Raw genomic sequence first — 20565 nt, forward strand, 5'->3', positions numbered from 1 at the left:
CCAGGATAGCGAGGCAATCAAGCCCGCAGTGGCATCTTTGCAGCAGCTGACCATAATCTCCCATTAGCCAGGGAGGTAGAGTTTGTCTTTGGCCCCCATTGGGAACCGTCAGACCGCCAGAGCTGTAAGTACTATGTAGATGGAGCCAGCCAGCACGGCGGGCGGGCCGGGGCGTCGATCCCGACCTGACCAGATCGTGGCAGTGCTTATATCTGCCGGGTCAGATTCGGAACAACCCTTGCTGTCTTGCGGACTGTCATCATCACCCCGACTAGTGCTGATGCCCACGGACTTCGCGAAGGTGTCCCAATCGGGGAAGTCTGATGTCCGACCCATCAGCATCCACTTAGGCGTCCAGCAGTCGGCCAGGCATCCATCACATATCGCCATCCTTCGGCGGCGAGGCTGAGCATCCGCTGCCTATAAAACATGCCCATGCAGCGCATTTTCCCTGATCAGTCGCGCGCATCATGATTTTCTCCCGGACTTCTCTCTTGCTCGGGACGCTCTGCGCGTCGGGCCTGGCGAGCCCCATGCCGTCGAGCCCCTCCGCTCCCATCGTCCATCTCCCCGATTCCGACGTCTGGTTCACCGGAACTGCCGGCAATGAGACCGAATCCTTTCTCAATATCCGCTTCGGTCAAGACACGAGCGGCAGCAACCGCTTCGCGCCGCCGAAGCCTTACGCCTATCCAGCTGGGTCCGTGGTGAACGCCACCCAGTCGGGCGCCGCCTGTCCACAGCAGAAGGACCCCATTCCTACCTTCCCCCTCTTCGACAATGTCACGCACATCTCCGAGGACTGTCTGACGCTGCGGGTCGATCGGCCGGCCCACACATCGCCGTCGGACCGACTGCCCGTGCTGGTCTTTATCTATGGGGGCGGCGACACCATCGGCCAGATCTATGATTCGGCCTATGATCCGACGCTGTTGGTCTCTGGGGCCGCTGCGAAGGGGATCCCCGTCCTCTACGTGGCCATGAACTACCGGCTAGGCATCTTCGGGTTTGCCTCGTCGCCGGCCCTGAACGCGTCCGACTCGCTGAACGCGGGTCTGCTGGACCAACGTCTGGCGCTGTGGTGGATCCAGGACCACATCGCGGCCTTTGGCGGCGATCCCGACCAGGTCACCATCTTTGGCGAAAGTGACGGGGCCACGAGCGTGGGCCTGCAGCTGACGGCCTACGGGGGCCAGGTGTCCCAGGTGCCCTTCCGCCGCGCCATCATGGAATCCGGCGGGGCCACGGCCGACCCCGGCACGGCTTGGGATCAGTCGGGCCAGCATACGGCGGTGCTGATCGACAAAGTCAACTGCACGGCGCCCACCAGCCAGGCGGAGCTGGCGTGCCTGCGTCAACTCCCCATGCGCTCGCTGCTGCATACGGCCTACGCCTATGAGCTGACCATCGACTCCATGGGCGGCATGGATGTCTTCAAGCCCGTCTCGCCGTCGACCTTTATTCCCGACCGCCCCTCCACGCTGCTCAAAACCGGTCAATTTGCCCGGGACATCGATCTCATCTCCGGCTGGTGTGAGAATGACGGGGCCTTTTTCACCTCCACGGACCTGGAAACCTCCTCGGACGTGGCCGAGTCGCTGCGGGCCAGCTATCCGCGCCTCTCCAATGCCACCATCGCCCAGGCCCTACAGCTGTATCCCCTGTCGGATTTCTCGAATGACACGACGGTGAACCCCCCGGTGTCGGCCCAGTATTTCCGCGCCAGTCAAATGGCACGCGATCTCGGGTTCACCTGCCCCAGTCTGCTGATGGTCCAGACCAACGCCCAGTATGCCTCCCATCCCCGCGTCTCGAACTACCTGTACGCCCTCAACCAAACCGCCTTCGCGGAAGTCTTTGCCGTGGAAAACCTCACCTACTACGGTGTCCCGCACTTCAGCGACATCCCGTATATTTTCAACACCGTCACCGATGGCCTGCTGGCCCCGGTGTCGACCGATTCCGATCGCCAACTCGCCGCCGCCATTGGGGCCAGCTGGGCGTCCTTTGCCACCTTTGGGGATCCGTCGCAGGTCAACGGCACTGTCCCCGGGTGGTTGCAAGCCTTGCCCGTCCAGATTCGTTCCACCCTAGAGTCCTCGATCGTGCCGAAGTTGCGCGTTCTCGGCGGACCCGACGCCCGGTTTACCGGCCAGGGCTATCATGAGGATTTGGTGCCGCGGTGTGCCTTTTGGAACTCTGCCGAGGTCGTGGCGGAGCTCGGCATCTAGTTCAGGACTTGGCTCCATCAATCAGCTCGTGTCATAATGTCTGCTTAGGATCGCTTGGGCTCTACCCCGTTCTCTCACCCGGTGTAGCAAGAATGTTAGGTAAGGGTGAACATTTGGCATCTCGAGATACGATGTATGATCACTTTATCTGTTTGTATACTATAATTCTTTAAGCGCGCTAGCGCTGAAAAACACTCGGTCAGCTCCTGGGTAAGGGAAGTTCACAGCGTTAAGACTTTTCATCAGTCCATGAGAATCATTAATCTAGCTGTCTAATTGGCTCAATTGCCTATAACGTTCTTTGAATATTGCCTTTTCTCATTATTTTAGTTCTCTTAGAGGAAAGGAGTTCTGGGGAGAGAGATTGACTAATATCTTTTCAGGATATATATACAGATTGTATGGAGTAGGTCTGAAATGAGTCTCTACATATATTCAGGCTGTAGATCTGAATCAAGTACCATATTCTTAAATGCTTGACAAGGCCCTTTGGAAGCCCTTTGGGAGCGCTTAGAGAGACCCTTGAGGAGCCCTTTTAGTCTCTTTGACTAGGTGCTCTAGTTGTACATCTCGTCTTCTACCCCAGGGCATACGCTGAGACCTTTATCCCCACGTGACCCCACAGACTCCGAGCCACGTGACTTTCACAGCGGAAATACCCACCTTCCAGATCCAGTGTCCATCCCCCATCCACCTGGTGGTATATACGCTTGTACCCCGTATTTCCGCCTTCAGACCATCCGACCCCCCGCGACCGTCTCCCATGGCTCCCATTAACCTGGACCCTTCGCGGGTGGCCCGCCCCATGCTCGCCCGACACTCGTTGGACCTCGTCTCCTGCACCACCCTCCAAACCCTGTGGGCCGGGTACGGCCACATCTGCGCCATCACCGCCCGCGCCACCACCCCCGAAGCCGCCACGCGTCTCAGCGCGCTCTGCGGAGTGGCATCGCAGGGGATCGGGACGATCTACCCGCTGATCCTGAAGCTCATTGCCCCGCCCCGGGGCACCACGGGCGCCACGGAAGAGGAGGGCCACCTGCGGAAGATGTTCAGCTATGAGGTGGAGCAGTGCTTTTACAGCGAGGTGGTTCCGCAGTTAGCGGACACCGTTGCTGTGGCCAGGTGCGTGGCGTCGACGCGAGGGATGGCGGAGCGTGAGGCGGAATTCCCAGGGCTGATGGCCACCATCATGGTCGACCTGCGGCCCCGGTTTCCCGTGGCGGGCGGCCGACGGAGCGCGCTGAGTCCCACCCAGGTGCATGGCGCGCTGGCCTGGTTGGCAGGGTTCCATGGCGGCTCGAGGAATCTGCGGCCGGATAATAATTGGGAGGCATATGTTTTGCCGCCGCTGCAGGAATCGCGGAGACGACAGACCCGTCCGGACGCTGGCAATGGCTTGTGGCTCAACGGCGGGTACACGTACCTGGAGACTCGACGGAAGGAATATGCGGCTCTCGCGCAGGACACGGAATCGGAGTGGTCCGATGCCCTGTGCCGAGAGTCCGATGGCGATTCCATGTCTGTGGCTGAGATGGTGGCACTGGTCTTGAGTCCGTGTGGACGGCCAATGGAGTCGTATATCCATGGCGATGTCAAGTCGGAGAACCTCTTTACCACCACGCAGGGTACTCAGGTAGCCTTCTTTGACTTCCAGTATGTCGGGCTGGGACTGGGGGTCTGTGATCTCGCGAAGCTGTTCACCTGCTCCGTCCCTCTGGAGATGCTCGTCGATGCCGGTGAGCCTTTGCCGGAGCAATTGACGATGCAGGCGGGAGAGAAGCGTCTGTTGGAATGGTACCGCACCCGGCTCCTTGAGGGGGAAGCGTCGGACCCGTACCCATGGGAGCTCTTCCAGCGGCACTGGGAGGTGGCATTGGTGGACTGGTGCCGGTTCCAGGCTTCGTGGGGGTTCTGGGGGAATACCGAATGGCTCGAGGCCCGTGTAAGATCCATTCTTAATGACCAGGAGTGGCGGGATTGGTTGAAAGTGGATATTAGCAGTCGATCGGGGTGACTCCTTGAGCTTTCTCTACGGCGCACCTAACACGATGACCGTAATAAACTCCGCTCCTCGGTGTCCTGGTCATGGTCCTATACATCGTCTACAGCATTCTTGTCCGGAACTGCCTCTTCAATTCTCAAGCCTGATCTGATTCCCTCCATTTGCCCAACCACCGGCGAGACCTCAGCCTCACCTGGCTTCTCACGTAACATTAAACAGAAATATATAACTCCACAGGAGGGGTCTGGGGACTGAGGATCATGGATCTACTAGGTATCATGTATCAGTACGGTAGAACGGCTGCCTAGTAAAGCACTGGTCAGATTGGGTTAGGGGCACCTTCCTCTGAGGTCTTCGGATCTCCGAAGGGGCGTCCCGCTCTTCCTCCTGCGTCTACCACTACTGCCACGCACAACCTCATTCTCCTACACGGCGATTCTTACTAGTGGAGTTGAATACTCGTTCCTTTTCTGAGCTACTACTCCGTACACGAGAGTGCGTCAGTATACCATACGGATACTTTTACCCTTGTACCCTCCCTCCCCCACTCAATTTCCGACACAAGCCCCCGCCCCCCTATTTCTTCTTTCACAATGACTCACAGTTCCCCTCTATTTAAATCACTTGATTCCTCCTGTAAAATTCCACCCTTAAAGCCACTCACAGATTGTGCCGATCGAGGGAAAAGACTCCGAGTAGTATAATACTAGTTTAGTATCAAGATTTCACTGGGATCAGTGCTACTAAATACTCCCTGGCTACGCACAAGATAGTGTTATACTTACTAGAGTTTTTTGAGGCTTGACCGATGCATTATTTCTTAAGATTATAAATATTAGATTAAACAGTATAAATCCTACACTAGTTAACTAAGTATATAAATAAACAGAATCTGTTTCAATAATCATACCAGAGTTCTTATATATAGTAATATCACTAAGAAGATACAAATCCCTATTAATCTATTATAGGTACTTCAAGATATAGCTAATTTTAACATAACTTAAATAATATATATTATAATTTTATTAGTTTTAATCACAAATTACCAGAGATTAAAAAAAAATAGGACTGAGTAGTATAAAAACAAACCACTATTAATTATTTTAATTATATAGATAATTCTCCTATTATTATTAAATTTAATAAATTAAGAGTACTTGTTATGGAAGGACTGATTATTAATTAAAATATTTTATTAAAATAAAATAGAAATTAATTATAATAATTATCATTCTTCATTCACCTAGAAAATAAGAACCTATATTAGATCTAGTATAATAAATCACACTATAACTATTCTTAATAATAAAATCTAGCTCTAGAAACTACAGTTCTAATAAATATTATATAAGTACACGGAGGATATTAAATAAATTTATTAATCCTTACTTATATTAAATTCTTTCATAATTCCGTGGTAGTTATTAAAGAACTTAAATATTTTTTTCTTATTAAAACTATCTAGTTTACCTAATACTTAAAAGGCTGATTCTAGACTAAATTAAAAATAGAAGTTAGGAAAATCTAAGAACAATCTATATATAACTTTAATATCAAAATTATTAAGATAATACATAATATTAATTACCCGATTCTAAAGATTTAATAATATTATATTTAATTAGATATGACTAATTTACAGGGAGTTAAAATAATAATTATATATTATTAAAACTTGTCCGCTACTTTAAAAAAATCTCTAAAAAATAGTTAATAAGATTATTAAAATTACTTTATAAGGTTTAGTTAACATTATTTAACTATAGAAAATTAAGAAATATATTCTTAACCTATCCCCACTCCCAATCCTATCAAATCTATTAGATTTAATTACTATAAAAGCTAAATTTATAATGAAATAAGATTCATATCTACTATAAAAAATAAACTATATTATTATTAATTATAATCTATTAATCTCCTTAGTAATATATATAGTTTTTTATAATAATTTATAATCTCTTAATCCACAGAAAGCTATTCTCTATTATTAATATTAATAAGTCTAGACTTTTTTTTAGTATATTTACTAATCTCTAGCTTGTATTACCTTTGAATATTTTCACCTATATTTAAATAACGCGTAATTTTAAGTAAAATAAATCTAATTTAACTTTACTATCTATTATTATTAGTAAAACTTAGTTAGGATACACAGACATTTTTACTATAATATATCTAATCTATAATAAAAAATATTCTTCACTTTCTGAAATATCCATAAAAATTAGTAGATCAATAAAAAATAAGAAAAGAATATATAAATAATTTAGTAGGAAAACTAGTATACCACTTATTAAATTATAGTTTTTAGATTATCTAACCTAATATAGCTATCAATTTAAGAAAATAATATATTCAAGATTATAAACACATTACTAAACATTCTAAAAAAAATACTAGCTTTTTATAATAAAATTAATACCTAGTTTAACTAGTATATTAATAGTATGCGCTAAATAAAGAAAGACTAAAACTAAGTAAAAACTATAATTAATAAAAAATAATTAAGTAAGTATTATTATAATATAAGTTAAATTCCATGACTTCAGCTCTCAGTAAGACCTAAAATTATAAATTAAATATATATATATTAAAACCAGAAATCCTATTAACATAAAAAAAATAAAACTACTTAGATTATAAATATTTAAGCTAGATTCTAAAATATATTACCAGCTAAGCTTTTATTGATATAAAATATATTTATTATATTAAATATAGAGATTAGTACTAAGAATAAAAATAAATAACTTAATTACCTACTCTAGCTAACTCTATAGACTATTAATATAGTTAGAAAGCGCTGCTGCTACTACCTACTAAATTATAAATAATTATTATAAAAGTATATAAATAAGAATAAAATTTTTTAATAGTAATATAAAATATACCTGAAAAACAGGATACTAATACCTTTTTAATAAAATCTTTAAAATATCTTAGAAAAATAGTTAACAGTCTTTAGTTAAATATTAGATATAAAATTATTCTAAGATAGATTTTATATTTTATTAAATGGAAGAGCAGGAAAGTTATAAATAAATTTTATTATTAAAAAAAATAAATAAAATATTATAGACAATTACCTACAGAATCAAATAATAGAAAATAATTAATTTTATTTATTAATCTCTTGTTACTTTCACCCAATCGTGCTAGTTCTTAATATAATTAATATCTATTTATTTAATAAAGATACTTTTCTATAGACAATCTATAAGTATTATTTAAAATCTAATAATTTTCTATAATAATTCAGGATCATTATCCTAGATTATAAATATAATTAAAAATAAAAGAATTTAAATAATCTATAAGTAGTTCCACTTTCTTTTTTTACTTATATTATAAGAAAGTCTCAGATTAAAGAGATTTACTATTTATAAACTAATTACTTTCTCTAAATACTTATAGAATTAATAATATACTTATTCTATATATACAGCTTTCATAATATTAAAAAAAGATAAGTTTATATAGTTTTTAAATCTATACTGCGCTCTAACTATAGTAATTATTAAAATAAATTCAGATATACACTCCACAAGATTAAAGATGGATAAATATATAAAAAATAAATAATTATAGAATCTACTAAAGTATTCTAAAATAAATCTAGTAAGAATATGATGGGAAAATAATATAAAATCTAAAATTATTAATTAGAATTATTTAATATTTTTAAATAGTATTACGTACCAAAATTTCATAATATTATATTATAGAGAATAATCTTTTATGCTAATATATATAGTTATTAAAAAGTTAGTATCTATATCTTATTAGTTAAAATATCCTAGAGAAAGATAGTAAATAAATGTGATAGAACGGACTAGATGGAGGTCTTATCTTATCAGTACTGGTCCGACCGATGGTCTGGTCCTGTAGTAGTCCAGCTAGTGTGATCCGGACCCTCAGGGTGACGTACTGGGATGGTTATAGAAGTTATAAGGTTATCGGTGACGGTTTAGAATCTCCTTACTTACTATAAAGTAACATTTTTCAGTGTTAAGCTACTGATCCTTAAAGGATTAGTCTTCTTCTATAGATATAGGCTACATTATTATTATCAATGGAATCTTATATATTTAGTAACTAGTTCCTTATCTAATTAATAAATCTTCTACCTTAATAAATAGATCCTATTATATTCTGATCCTTTCTTTTCAACTACCTAAGGGAAATACTACCTCTTAAGAATTATAAAAAAATAAAATTGGTTAGTGACTAAACTGATTCAGAACTATTATTAAATACTATTCCTACTATTAAAGAGATCTAATAGTTAGAAAATTATATTTATTAGTTAAAATAAGCTAATAATTTATAACAAAGAATAGCCTATCTCTAGAGAGATCATTCTTCTAGTAAAATATTATCTAAGTATTCTCGATCCTTCTCCGAACTTGATAAGAAAAAAGAAAAAATTAAATTTAAAGATATTTCTTACTTTATATTAAATTTTAATCTCTAGAAATATCAAGAATGGATCACCAATCTAGAATATATATTTTAGAAAATTCTTAGAAAGTATTCTATTAAAGAACGTAAGATCCTTGCTGCTATTAACTATATAGATCTAATATATAAGTAAAAATAATATTATTTCACTGATAATAAGAGTCCGGAAGAAAAATAATTATTTAAAAAATTATAATTCTAATTCAAAGATTGGACCCTTACTTTGATTTAAAATATTATAATTCTTTAATTAAATATTATAGTCTAATTTAAACAAGCTTACCAGCAATATAGTTAAAACCTAAAAAAGTTTTATATTTATTTTAATATCTTAGAGCAATATTTTCCCTATTAAATTAAGAAGAAAAAAGCTCTATCATACTTTACTAAACTATTACTAGATTTAAATTATTATAATAATAAACCTGTTACAAACAATATCTTAAATTATAAAAAAAATCTTATTAGAAAGATTAGTAAATAATTATAATATTTTATATATAATAATACTTAATATCTTATAAATTATTATCTTACTAAAAACAGAAAGATTTAATTTGTTAAAGTCTATCAGTTCTCATCAAAATTAAAAAAAAAATAAAAAAATTAAGATAGATTTTACAATTTCAATTCTCTTACTTATAGTAGGGGTTACTTATTATTTTTATATTTCTATTTATATTTAAAATAGTATTGAGACTTTTACAGACCTAAATAGTTATACTAAGATAAACATTATTAACTATTAATTTATTAAAATTTATAAACTCTAATGTACTCCAGTTACCGCATTTAAAATTAAAGTAATTAATTAATTTAATACTTCTACTTATAATATATAGAAAGTTTCTATTACTATTACTAACTTGTGAGAAAGCACTCGAACTTTTAAATAATATTATATAAAGATTAATAAAGACTTTTAATTAAATAATAGTCCTATTCTATTATTAATAATTATATTTTAAAATCTATCTATCATCTTATTAGTACAGAATTGTCTGTAGTAGTTCAATATATTATTAATTTTTTTTTTTAATTACTAAATTTACTAGAGCAATTTAAAATTTAGTAAAGATATATACTATTATCAAGCTTTCTAAAGATATCTAGCTACTTGAGAAAAAATCTTATAATTTATTATTAAATCTAGAGTTATTACTAATCAAACTTTATTAATTCCGCGATGTTTTTTTTATAGATTTTTTTTAATAGCTATCTCCTTATAGCCATATAGACTATACTATTAATCTTAAATTTAATAAAACACCTCTATATAGTCCTATATACCCTCTTTTAGAAACTAAACTTAAAGTCCTATGGGAATATATTGAGGAAAACCTAAAATTAAGTTAAATATAATTCTTTAAAAATTCTGTGGGAACTTCCATTTTTTTTATACCTAAAAAAAATAGTAGTTTATATCTCTACGTAAACTATAAAGATTTTAATAAAATTTCTATTAAGAATTACTATTTTTTATTCTTTATTTTGGAAATCCTTAACAGGGTTTTAAGTAATAAATACTTTTTAAAAATTAATATTAAAAATACTTATTACTGAATCCATATTAAAAAAAAAGATAAATAAAAAATAATATTTCATACTCGATACAATTATTTTAAATATATAATTATACTATTTAGATTAACTAATGCTCTAGTAATTTTTTAAAATTATATATATACTATATTCCATAGGCTTCTCGATGACTTTTATATAATTTATCTAGATAATATTCTTATCTTTTTATTAGATAAGAAATCCTATATAAAATATATTTATTAAATTCTAGAAAGACTCCGAGAGATTAAATTTTATATAAAATTATTAAAGTATTTATTTTACTAATCTTAAGTTAAATTCTTAAAATATATTATTAATATTAATAGTATATCCATGGATCCCCGCTGAATAAATAACATTATTTTATAGCTATTACTTAAAAGTTATCATAATATCTAAATATTTTTAAGATTTTATAATTTTTATTAATAATTTATTTAAAATTATTTTTATATAATATTATCTCTTATCTCTTTACTCCATGGAGCAGTTAATAAACAAAAATCTAGAAAAATCTAACTAAACTTATATAAATAAATAATTTTTTACTATTTAATTATTATTTTTCAGTAAATATTTTTACTGATATATTTTAATCTTATAAAACTTTAATATTTAAAAACTGATGCATTTAAAAAAAAATAAGTAAGATTCTATCCTAATCTAATAATAAGAATATATTCTATCTAGTTATCTTTTAGTCTTATAAGTTTTCTAATATTAAATTAAATTATAATACTTTAAATTAGGAATTATTCATTATTATTTACTTTTTTAAATAATAGTAATAATATCTCGAGAAAATTTTTTAAATAATTAAGATCTTATTTAATTATTTAAACTTACAATCATTCATGCGCTAGACTAGAGTTAATAAAAAGTAAACTTAATAACTTATAAGTCTAATTTCTTTTGATTTTATCATTAAATATAAAATAGAAAAATTAAATCTAATAAATAGATCCTCTAGAGTGCCTGCTGGGTCCTAAATAGAATCTATTTTTTAAAAAGAACTTTTAATCCTAATTCAAGAATATTTTATAAGTATGTCATCTCTAACAATTAGAGATTTAGTAAATATAAAATCTTAATTTAAACCTTGAGATGTACAGGGTTACCCTAGATTTAATATTTATATAATATTAAATTTAAAAGACCCTAATAGTCGAGCTGATATAAAAATAACTGACTAGACTACTTAAAAAAACTTGTTTTAAGAGAGATTTATTCTTTAATCTATAGTAATATATATATATATTATAGAAATTCTATACTCGGATAAATATAATTCCAAGTTTTAAGAGATAATCTTATATTTACAGAATAAAGATCTAGAGATATAATGGTAAAAAGTTACCATTTAATAAAAATAATCAAGTTAAAAATATTGGATTATTAAGACTACTAGTTATATCTACTTTAAAGACTATTTTTATATTTTATTTTCTAAAATATTATATCAGACGCTTATCCATTTATATTATAATAATCTGTTAACGGGACACTTTAGAAAGACTTAAATAGAAATTTTATTATATAGAAAGTTCCACTGGAGTGGATTATATAAGAATATAATTAAATATATTTAAACTTATTTAATATATTAAAGTAATATAGCTTTAAAGTATTGACTATATAATAATCTCAAATTACTACTAATTTCTTTCTATTTTTTTATAAAATTAGTAATAGATTTTATTATAGGATTATCTTCAATTATCTAATATGAATAAACTATTGACTCTATCCTCATTATTATTAATTGATTCTTAAAATACTACTTTTTCTTTATTATTCTATTAACTATAATAGTTTTAAATCTAGCTGAACTCTTCTATCAACAAGTTAAACTAATATTTAGACTTTCTAATAAGATTATATCTGATTAAGGTTCAATATTCACTAATAAGTTTTAGTTAGATTTAAGCTATAATAGTTATATAATTTTAAGATTTTTTACCATATTTTATTTATAAACCGATGGCCAAATAGAAAGGATAAACTAAATTTTAGAATATTATTTAAGGTGCTATTTTACTTAATTCTCTATAAATTAGACTATAATATTACTAACTATTTAATTTACTTATAATAATATAAATAATATAATTATTAGATAACTATCTAATAAAGTTTTCTATAGCTATTTACCAGACTTTTATATTAAAATTAAGAATAATTCTTAATAATAAAATATTCTAGTTATACAGGATAAAATTAAAAAACTTAAATAAGTAAGAGAATAACTCCAAAAAATATAATAAATAACTATAGAAAAATAAAAGAAATATTATAATAAATATAGAAAACTATTCTATTTTAAAAAAAGAGATTTAGTTAAACTATTAATCTAGAACCTATAATTTAAGGAATTATAAAAGCTAGTCCTAAAGTTTATAAAATTTTTTTAAATTTTAAAATAGATTAGACTATAGGTGTATCGCCTATATTTACTAAAGAAATATAAATAAATCTATAATATATTTTATATCTCATTATTAGAACTGTGGAATATTAGTATAAACTATAAAAAAATACTACCAATACTAGAACTAGATAATAAAGAAGAATAGAAAGTTAAAAAAGTTAAAAATTACTAATAATATAATAGCTAAGACTACTATTTAATCAAATAGAAAGAATAATTTAGTAAATATAATTAATAGATTTTTAGTAAAAATATAGTTAATATATAAAGATATATCAGAGATTACTAAAAAAAGTATTAAAGACTATTAAAGTTAATAAAATTATAGAAAGTTACTACTAAATAATCCTTATATTAGATGTATATTTATAGATATATTAAATTATATAATCTTTCCTTAATTCTCCTAACTATGGGCTAAATATGTTAAGAAATATATTATATTATCTTATAGAAGATAATAGGAGATATTTATATATATCCAGCTAGTAATATTCCTGAACTAATATTAAAGTATTAATAAATATTAGGTATTGATATATCTATTAAATAGTAGGGATATATATAAAAAAACTATTATAAATAATTTAAATTTTTTAGATTATTATTATCTCTTTTCTATCTTTTTTATCCTCTGAATCATTATTAAAGGATACTAAAATATTAGGAAAGTACTTATAAACTATATCCATGATTTTCTAAAATAAAATAATTATTATTATAATCTATATAATGAAGCCTATATCTCCCAGTAGTAGATATAAAAGAGTTTATTTATTATATTAATAAAACTCTATACGCGTTGTGTTGACACTAGGATAGAGAAATTAATAAGTTATAATATTATATTAGATAGCTAGATATTACTAGTATCTATAGATATCTATCTAGTATTTAGTTAATAAATTATCCTAGAAAATAGCTGTCTATTAACTTATGTTTTTTTTTAAATTCTTAAGATAAAGATCCATGGTATGGACAGTCTCTATATTTTTAAAAGTTTTTATAAGATTGAAACTGCTAGTATATAAATATATATATAATTTATTATTCTAATCTTTAATCTCTAGTAGCTTGTTAAGCTACTAAAGAATATTTATTAGATTATAAATATTATTTAGTATTCCTGTCAATATCTAATTATATTAATAAATAAATAATATATTAATATATAAAATACTTATAGAATCATATTTTTTATTCCCCTTATAATAGTGTTAATAAAGGATTGAAGCTTTACTATTAAAAATATAATAAATAATAAACAAGATACTAATAATAGTTTTATATTTTTTTAGATTAGATTAAAGGTAGTATATGTAGAAAAAATACTTAGACTTAATTATTAAATTATAAGTAGTATGCTGCTTTATAGTTCTATAAATATAAAGTATTATAATTATATCTTTAGATAGATAGTAATAAAAAAATATAGAAATATGATATAAACGCCAACTACTACAAAAACTATAATAGTAAATAAAAAAAGTTATCACGAAGAATAAAAGAAGTATAGAGAAGAAGAAAAAGAAATATTAATATTAATACTAGTATTATAATAGGCTATTATCATGTTAGGAATAAAGCTATTTACTAATTCTAATTATAATAATAATAATAATAAACACAAATATATTATGGTACTTTATATTCTTTCTATTTTATAAAGATGTATTAATAGTTATTTTAAAATATATTTCCTATTTTTTATTATATTCTTATTATAAAATTATTTATATATAGCTTCCCGAGCCAGGAGGCTCGGTTCAGTAGAAAAAAGAATAATTATAATAGAATAAACTAGATAGAGGTCTTATCTTATTAGTACTAGTCTAACTAATAATCTAATTCTATAGTAGTCTAGCTAGTATAATCTAGACCCTTAGGGTGACGTACTGGGATGATTATAAAAGTTATAAAATTATTAATAATAGTTCGGGATTTCCTCACCTATTATAAGGCAATATTTTTTAATATTAGGCTACTAATCCTTGAAGGATTAATCTTCTTCTATGGATATAAGCTACATTGTTGTTATCAATAGAATCCTATATGTTTAGTGGCCAGTTCCTTACCTAGTTGATAGGCCTTCTACCCTAACAAGTAGATCCTATCACAATAAACTAGATTTTTTTTTATTTATTTTATATATATTCCTGTTATCAGAGAAACATAAGATTAATATTAATTATTCTATATTTTTAAATAACTATCCGTTCTATTATAAATTTTCTAAACTAGTTATTACTAGAAAAAGTAAGTCTTCTATTATTAAAAAAATAATATATTAATAATCTATAAATTATAATATTTTAAACATACTTTAGTCTGGACTAAGGTTTATTATATTAATAAAATTCATAAATTCCTGGACCAGGTTAAAAATAAAAAACTCTATTATTAAACTAATAATAGAGTTATTAATTTTTATATCTTAAAGCAACACTTCGGTGAAAGAGCTGCCTCTTTTGTGGTTGTTGCAATGCCGCTTTTACGGTCCTTCGACACCGACGCTCCAACTCTATTTCGATTGTTACCTTGGAATCATCCTCATGGCGGCCCACCCCGGTTCCACACCGTGCGGGTGGATAGGAGCCCTCAGCCGACAAAGTAACGTGGAGCCTACCAGCGTTCTCCAGCTGAGGCACCATTCATCGTGGATTTCATGTCGACCGTTCCACCCTCTGCTGAAATACGCAGAACCCATACGAATCTTCCTCGGTGATACAGCATTCCACACATCGATTCTTCAGGGGGTGGCAAAACCTACTGTATTGGCCTGGCCGGCCAGGCGTTATGTTCCTGCTTGTTATAAAGATATATAAAGAGCTAGAAGCTCACTCCAGCCTTCTTAGGACAGAGAAAAATTCAGTCAACCAGGCGATGAGACATCTACCCCGGGCTCCCTTCCTCCCATTTTATGATGCACATGCCCTTGGCTTTCACTTGAAAAATTCCCCATTGACACCTGCTTGACCTTCGACTACCCTGCTCCTTCCTCGGGCATCCTTCTCTATCCCTCCTCCTCTATTATTTCCTACCTTACCCTTCCCTTTCTTTCACTTGCTTGCCTGCCGTTCTAAATCTCCCCTAGCGTTTCAGTCATACAGAGGAGGTAGGTGGACATCTCTACGATGACTCAGTTCCGAGAGCAACTGCACCGCCACCAATATAGCGATGGTGATCACAGGAGATACGATATTCCTGAAAAGCACCGGGAAATCGGGATAGATAAACCAGCCTATGAAGGTGCGGATAGTGACGATAACAGAAGTGATTCGCCAGAACATGAGCTTTGCATGAACCTGGGCCAAAGTACTCAACGTGACTGGCTGCAAGAGGAGAGAGACCTAGACGACTCCATTATTCAAAGGCGGCAATATGACGATGACACGATTCGTCTCCAGAAGAGAGTGTGGGAGCTCTGGTGCCGGCAGGAACATACGGATGCGCATTATCGACGTAGGGCTCTAAGTGGGTTACAGATTCTGCGCGGAAACTAAGCGTGATGCACTGGAATTGCTGAAAGCTGATCCACCAAGCTTAAAAACACTACATACCTTCTTTGACTACACAGTCACCACTCGTCGTCGGTATATCAAGGCGGCATCAACCTTGCAGACGTACTGGAACATTTGGACGCAACTCAGAAGAGAGAAGACGGCTCTGACAATTCCCTCAGAGGTCAAAAATGGAATGGTTGGGGTATGAGGTCCCTTATCCATGCTTCACGCACCTTACAGAGGGCTGACTACATAGGTCCGAGATCAACTGACGAAGAAGCATAAACTTCGGACAGAATCAAAGGAAAAGCCCATACTGCGATCCGAAGATGTTTTCGAATTACTGAAGGTGCTGTGGACAACCGCAACCGAGCCATGGGACCCAGTACAGCTTGCTCTGATTATTCTTTTGGCGGGAATAACCGGACAACGACCCGGGGCACTAGTATCGTTAAAGCATGCCGACGTAGCGATTACCTTGTTTCCTACCGGCCGAGAGAGACCCCACATGGTTCTGGAAGTAAAACCACGCAACACTAAAGGCTATAGGGGTAAAAAGAAGCCATGGTATGTTCCGAATTGCTGTACAAAGTGCCCAAACATTCAATTTAACAGATACAGCCTGGAAATAGGTATTCCTGAAGTCCCAAGTGAGCCTTGTTTGTTGTTCTGTCCCAAGACGTTGTTTCTCGGGCTGTTGATACGCAAGTCTGCCTTTAGACATCTTCATATCAGTTCTGCCAGGCAGCTGTATGCGTTACAAGTGTCTAAATCAGCTGGTTCTCTCACCCTTCACCCGGCTGACCCTGATGCACATCTTTTCGATATCTCCGCCAGGACACTAAACAGTTGGCTGAAGCGACTCGGCGAAATTACCGGGTTCGACCTCCCTATCACCCCCTACTGGCTGCGGCGGGGCGCAGGGGAAGCGGCCAATAGCAGCTGTAAGCGTTTGAGACACTTTTCATGGAAGAGGCATGGCTAACGTTTCGTCAGGCGAAATTAGTGAGGCTCAACAGAACCTTCTACTGCAACATGCATCTGGATCGGTATATCAGAAGAATTACCGACCTGACTATCTACCTGTAGACTTTAATGCCGCCTGGAGACAACTCAAGCCACAGGTCATGATCATTCGAATGGCCAGTGGCCAAAGTCGATCGATCGACCGGCGACGGCCCATTGACCTTAGCGGAGCTGAGGAAATCGAAGCTAGAGCCAATCTCTCAGTAAGACGTCGCTTGAAATGCTGGCTCAAATACAAGCAGAAAATACAGCGGAAACATGGTACTCTTGCAAGCGCTGCAGGAACACCCTTGTATGCGGAAGCAATGAAACAAAGAACGAGGTATTATACCGCACTCCAGGCCTCTCGTCGCGAGATGAAGGAGAAAAAGCGGTCCCGGTTTAACGAGGAGCAACCGGTTCAGGATGTAATTCGGCAAGTTCATGGCCTTCCGTTGGAAACATACAACGTATGTGACGATGTTGCCCTCTCCCAGGAGAGACGGAAAGCGATTGTTATTCTTTTCCGTTTCGCGCCAACATCGGAACAAGACGAAACAAACTGCAGAATTGCAGCTGTGGATGCAGTGTCACAGATCGGTCCCAACCTTACGTCACGTCTGAGGGCTATCCATTCGAGTGAGGGGCTTCCAGGGTGGACTGCAGCAGGCTTAGGTAACAAGTGTGTTACCATACGACCACTGGAGTGCCTGTTCTGCTCAATATACGGCGTGCGAGAAAAGCCGTTCAAATCCGACTTCAGCTTTAGACGCCACATTAGGCGTGTACACTATGCGTGTACTCGATGCCCAGACCCTGCTTGCCATGAACCATTGAATGAATGGTGGGAAATTGCAAATCATATGCGGTTTTATCACAAGTCTCCCTGAACTTCGTCGTGGACAACTTTATGATATGAGGTTTGAACCTTTTCAGTATAGCGCGGAGAGTTTGCTGTGTTCATGTCTACCAACAGTGACAGCTTTTTTATGTAACAACTACATTATGAGCAACCATCAAGTGTCTTGTATCGTGCATAGAGATATCTTTGATATATTTTTACTACTATTTCTTATGGTAGAGTTAGTAATATTGAATCTCAATTACAGCTTGGACTACTCTGCTTCGCCAATATGCAGTCAAGTACACCTGGGGCTGTCCTAATATACCCTTGATAGTGAACCAAGATAATCAGCAGCCTTGAGACATTACGAGTGTCTACAGTGATTTTATCATAGTAGTGTGTTCCTGCATTATTCCTGAACCTGGGTGCCACCCCTCATGCTCTTCAGGTCTTATTTTCAGCAACAGTGGGAATTCTCCGACGTCGATAGACACTAAACTGGCACTGAATAATGGTCCTTCGACCTCGGAATGTATTGTACCAGATAGGTCTATTATAATACTCACATCAGCCTGGAATAAGGGTCTCAGGTGGACTTCAACTATACTCCTTAAAATATTCCTATCGCAGGAACATTGACAGGGGATATTGTAGCCATGAGTGTGGAATATTGAATATATCAATTCCTTGATATAGATATATTTGCTTGTTCGAACAAATTCGGGTATTCTAGGTGAAACAACACTTGTCTCCCCTTATCCAGATGCTTAATACTCTCTTTTCAATCCCAAGAGACCATAGCTTTGTCAGGTATGGCGAAACTGGACGTCCAGTCATCTCCTCACATTTTTCATATTGTATATCTACGGGCCTCATATACTCTTTCTTAATTTTTTCTCTACTAAGAAAGCCGATTGTACCGCTTCGTCCCTGTATCCCTGAGCCCCTCACAACCAGACAATAACAGGTCTGGCTTTTGCATAGCTCATTAAGTCCAAATCAGGCGTTACTTGTCCCGCTTCAAATCATTATTATGGTCCATGCTTATTGCGTTACGTCAAAGTTCTTTCTTCCAGCTGATTCGAACCTGGGGCAGAGTGATACGGCATGAAGGCTTTAGAAATATATGTATAAAACTATTAAAATTGATTGAATAAGACCTGACTGGTTCTCCCCAAAAGTAGGAAAGTGTAGGATAAAAATAATCCAATTGTGACCTGATTGAAATTAGCTCGAAGAATTATTTAAGATATTTACGTCGTCTATGATGGTTCTCTGTTGGTTGCGGCAGTGATTTGTCCGGGTTTTGCCGGTCGGACTACTATGGTTTCCTTAAGTTGTTTCTCAAACGAGGCAGGAAAGACTAAGAAATGAGCCGGCAGAGCTTACTGAAGGCAGCCAGATGATAGAGATAGTTGGGTCTAGAAATCACTAATACCAGAAAAACTAATATCTAAAACTTTATATAATATTAAGTTATTGGTATTATTACTATAAACCGCAATTTCTACTAGTAGAAAGTAATTGCGATATGTAAAGATCTTAATAGTTACTTAATATTAATACTAACAAGTTAAGATACTTCTAAACTGAGTTATCTAGTTATAATACTAAAGTATAGCTTCAAGACATCAAAGCTCGTGATCATTAACTATTATTAAGATATTTAATTAAGTTGTGCCATGTTCTGTTATAGATAGTTATAAATAAAGATTATATATAAGAGACTTATATATAAGTATGGACAGTATATCCAGCATATTATAAAGTATATAGATAAGCTTTATAAGGGCTGATTAAAGAATCTAAGTTTTTATTAGAAATTTAGTATTTAGCTCAAGATATAGCTTTATACTACTAATCTAGATTATAATATACTATTTTTCTTAAAATACTTTTTTTAATTTAGGTTCTATAGTTTTACTTCCATATCTTATTAACATCCTAATAAAGCATGATACTCTAGTTATATAAAAAATATCTACTTTAATAAGGACTTAGCAATCTTTATACGCATCCTATAAAATACAAAGTATAAGTTATGTATCTATAAGAGATATTACTTTTATCACTAAGAATTTTAGTAAGATATGTATTCAGGATATACAAATCTATAAAAATAAGTTATATTTATCTTTAATTTTCTAATTAATATATTTTATAGTTATGCGGTCTACTCCTTTTAGTATAATTACTTAACATAATTAAAATAAAGTCTTTAGATTAATATGCATTTATATATGTACCATATATTTATTTACTAGGTAGTTTAGCGCATTATATATATTATTAATAAATATTAAAGAAGCTGCTGCAGTATGGAGACGCACATAAGAGCTTTTTTATAGATTAAAACTAAGCTTTAACCATAAGATCTTACTTATTTTAAACCCTCTCATCTAGTTATATAACTCTCTAAGTATTTTCAATAGTTATTTTTCTTTATATACCACCAGATTTCTTAAGCATTTTTTCTTTTGTAGTTACTTTTCATGACTTGCACATAATACTTTATT

General features: G+C 34.7%; 4 protein-coding genes across 4 annotated transcripts; all 4 read left to right on the top strand.

The window, feature by feature from the left end:
- Positions 1 to 189: 189 nt before the first annotated feature.
- On the top strand, positions 190 to 2521 carry BO80DRAFT_17611 (alpha/beta-hydrolase). Its single transcript, XM_025713970.1, has one exon. It carries the CDS (start codon positions 471 to 473, stop codon positions 2229 to 2231), a length of 1761 nt encoding a protein of 586 aa, XP_025577696.1. The 5' UTR covers positions 190 to 470; the 3' UTR covers positions 2232 to 2521.
- Positions 2522 to 2936: 415 nt separating this feature from the next.
- On the top strand, positions 2937 to 4569 carry BO80DRAFT_423273 (uncharacterized protein). The gene has a single exon (XM_025719008.1). The coding sequence runs from the start codon at positions 2995 to 2997 to the stop codon at positions 4246 to 4248; it is 1254 nt and encodes a 417-aa protein (XP_025577697.1). The 5' UTR covers positions 2937 to 2994; the 3' UTR covers positions 4249 to 4569.
- A 10610-nt stretch (positions 4570 to 15179) lies between these two features.
- Positions 15180 to 15422, top strand: BO80DRAFT_453531 (uncharacterized protein; the record flags this gene model as incomplete). The annotated part of the gene is made up of 2 exons (XM_025722016.1): positions 15180 to 15281; positions 15327 to 15422. 2 exons carry the CDS (start codon positions 15180 to 15182, stop codon positions 15420 to 15422), a joined length of 198 nt encoding a protein of 65 aa, XP_025577698.1.
- Positions 15423 to 15831: 409 nt separating this feature from the next.
- BO80DRAFT_492061 (uncharacterized protein) lies at positions 15832 to 18179 on the top strand (the record flags this gene model as incomplete). Its single annotated transcript, XM_025723742.1, has 4 exons — positions 15832 to 16130; positions 16183 to 16402; positions 16457 to 17144; positions 17197 to 18179. The coding sequence occupies 4 exons, from the start codon at positions 15832 to 15834 to the stop codon at positions 18093 to 18095; spliced, it is 2106 nt and encodes a 701-aa protein (XP_025577699.1). The 3' UTR covers positions 18096 to 18179.
- Between the last annotated feature and the right edge of the window lie 2386 nt (positions 18180 to 20565).

Source organism: Aspergillus ibericus, assembly GCF_003184845.1.
Source record: "Aspergillus ibericus CBS 121593 unplaced genomic scaffold BO80scaffold_10, whole genome shotgun sequence".
Taxonomy (NCBI): domain Eukaryota; kingdom Fungi; phylum Ascomycota; class Eurotiomycetes; order Eurotiales; family Aspergillaceae; genus Aspergillus; species Aspergillus ibericus.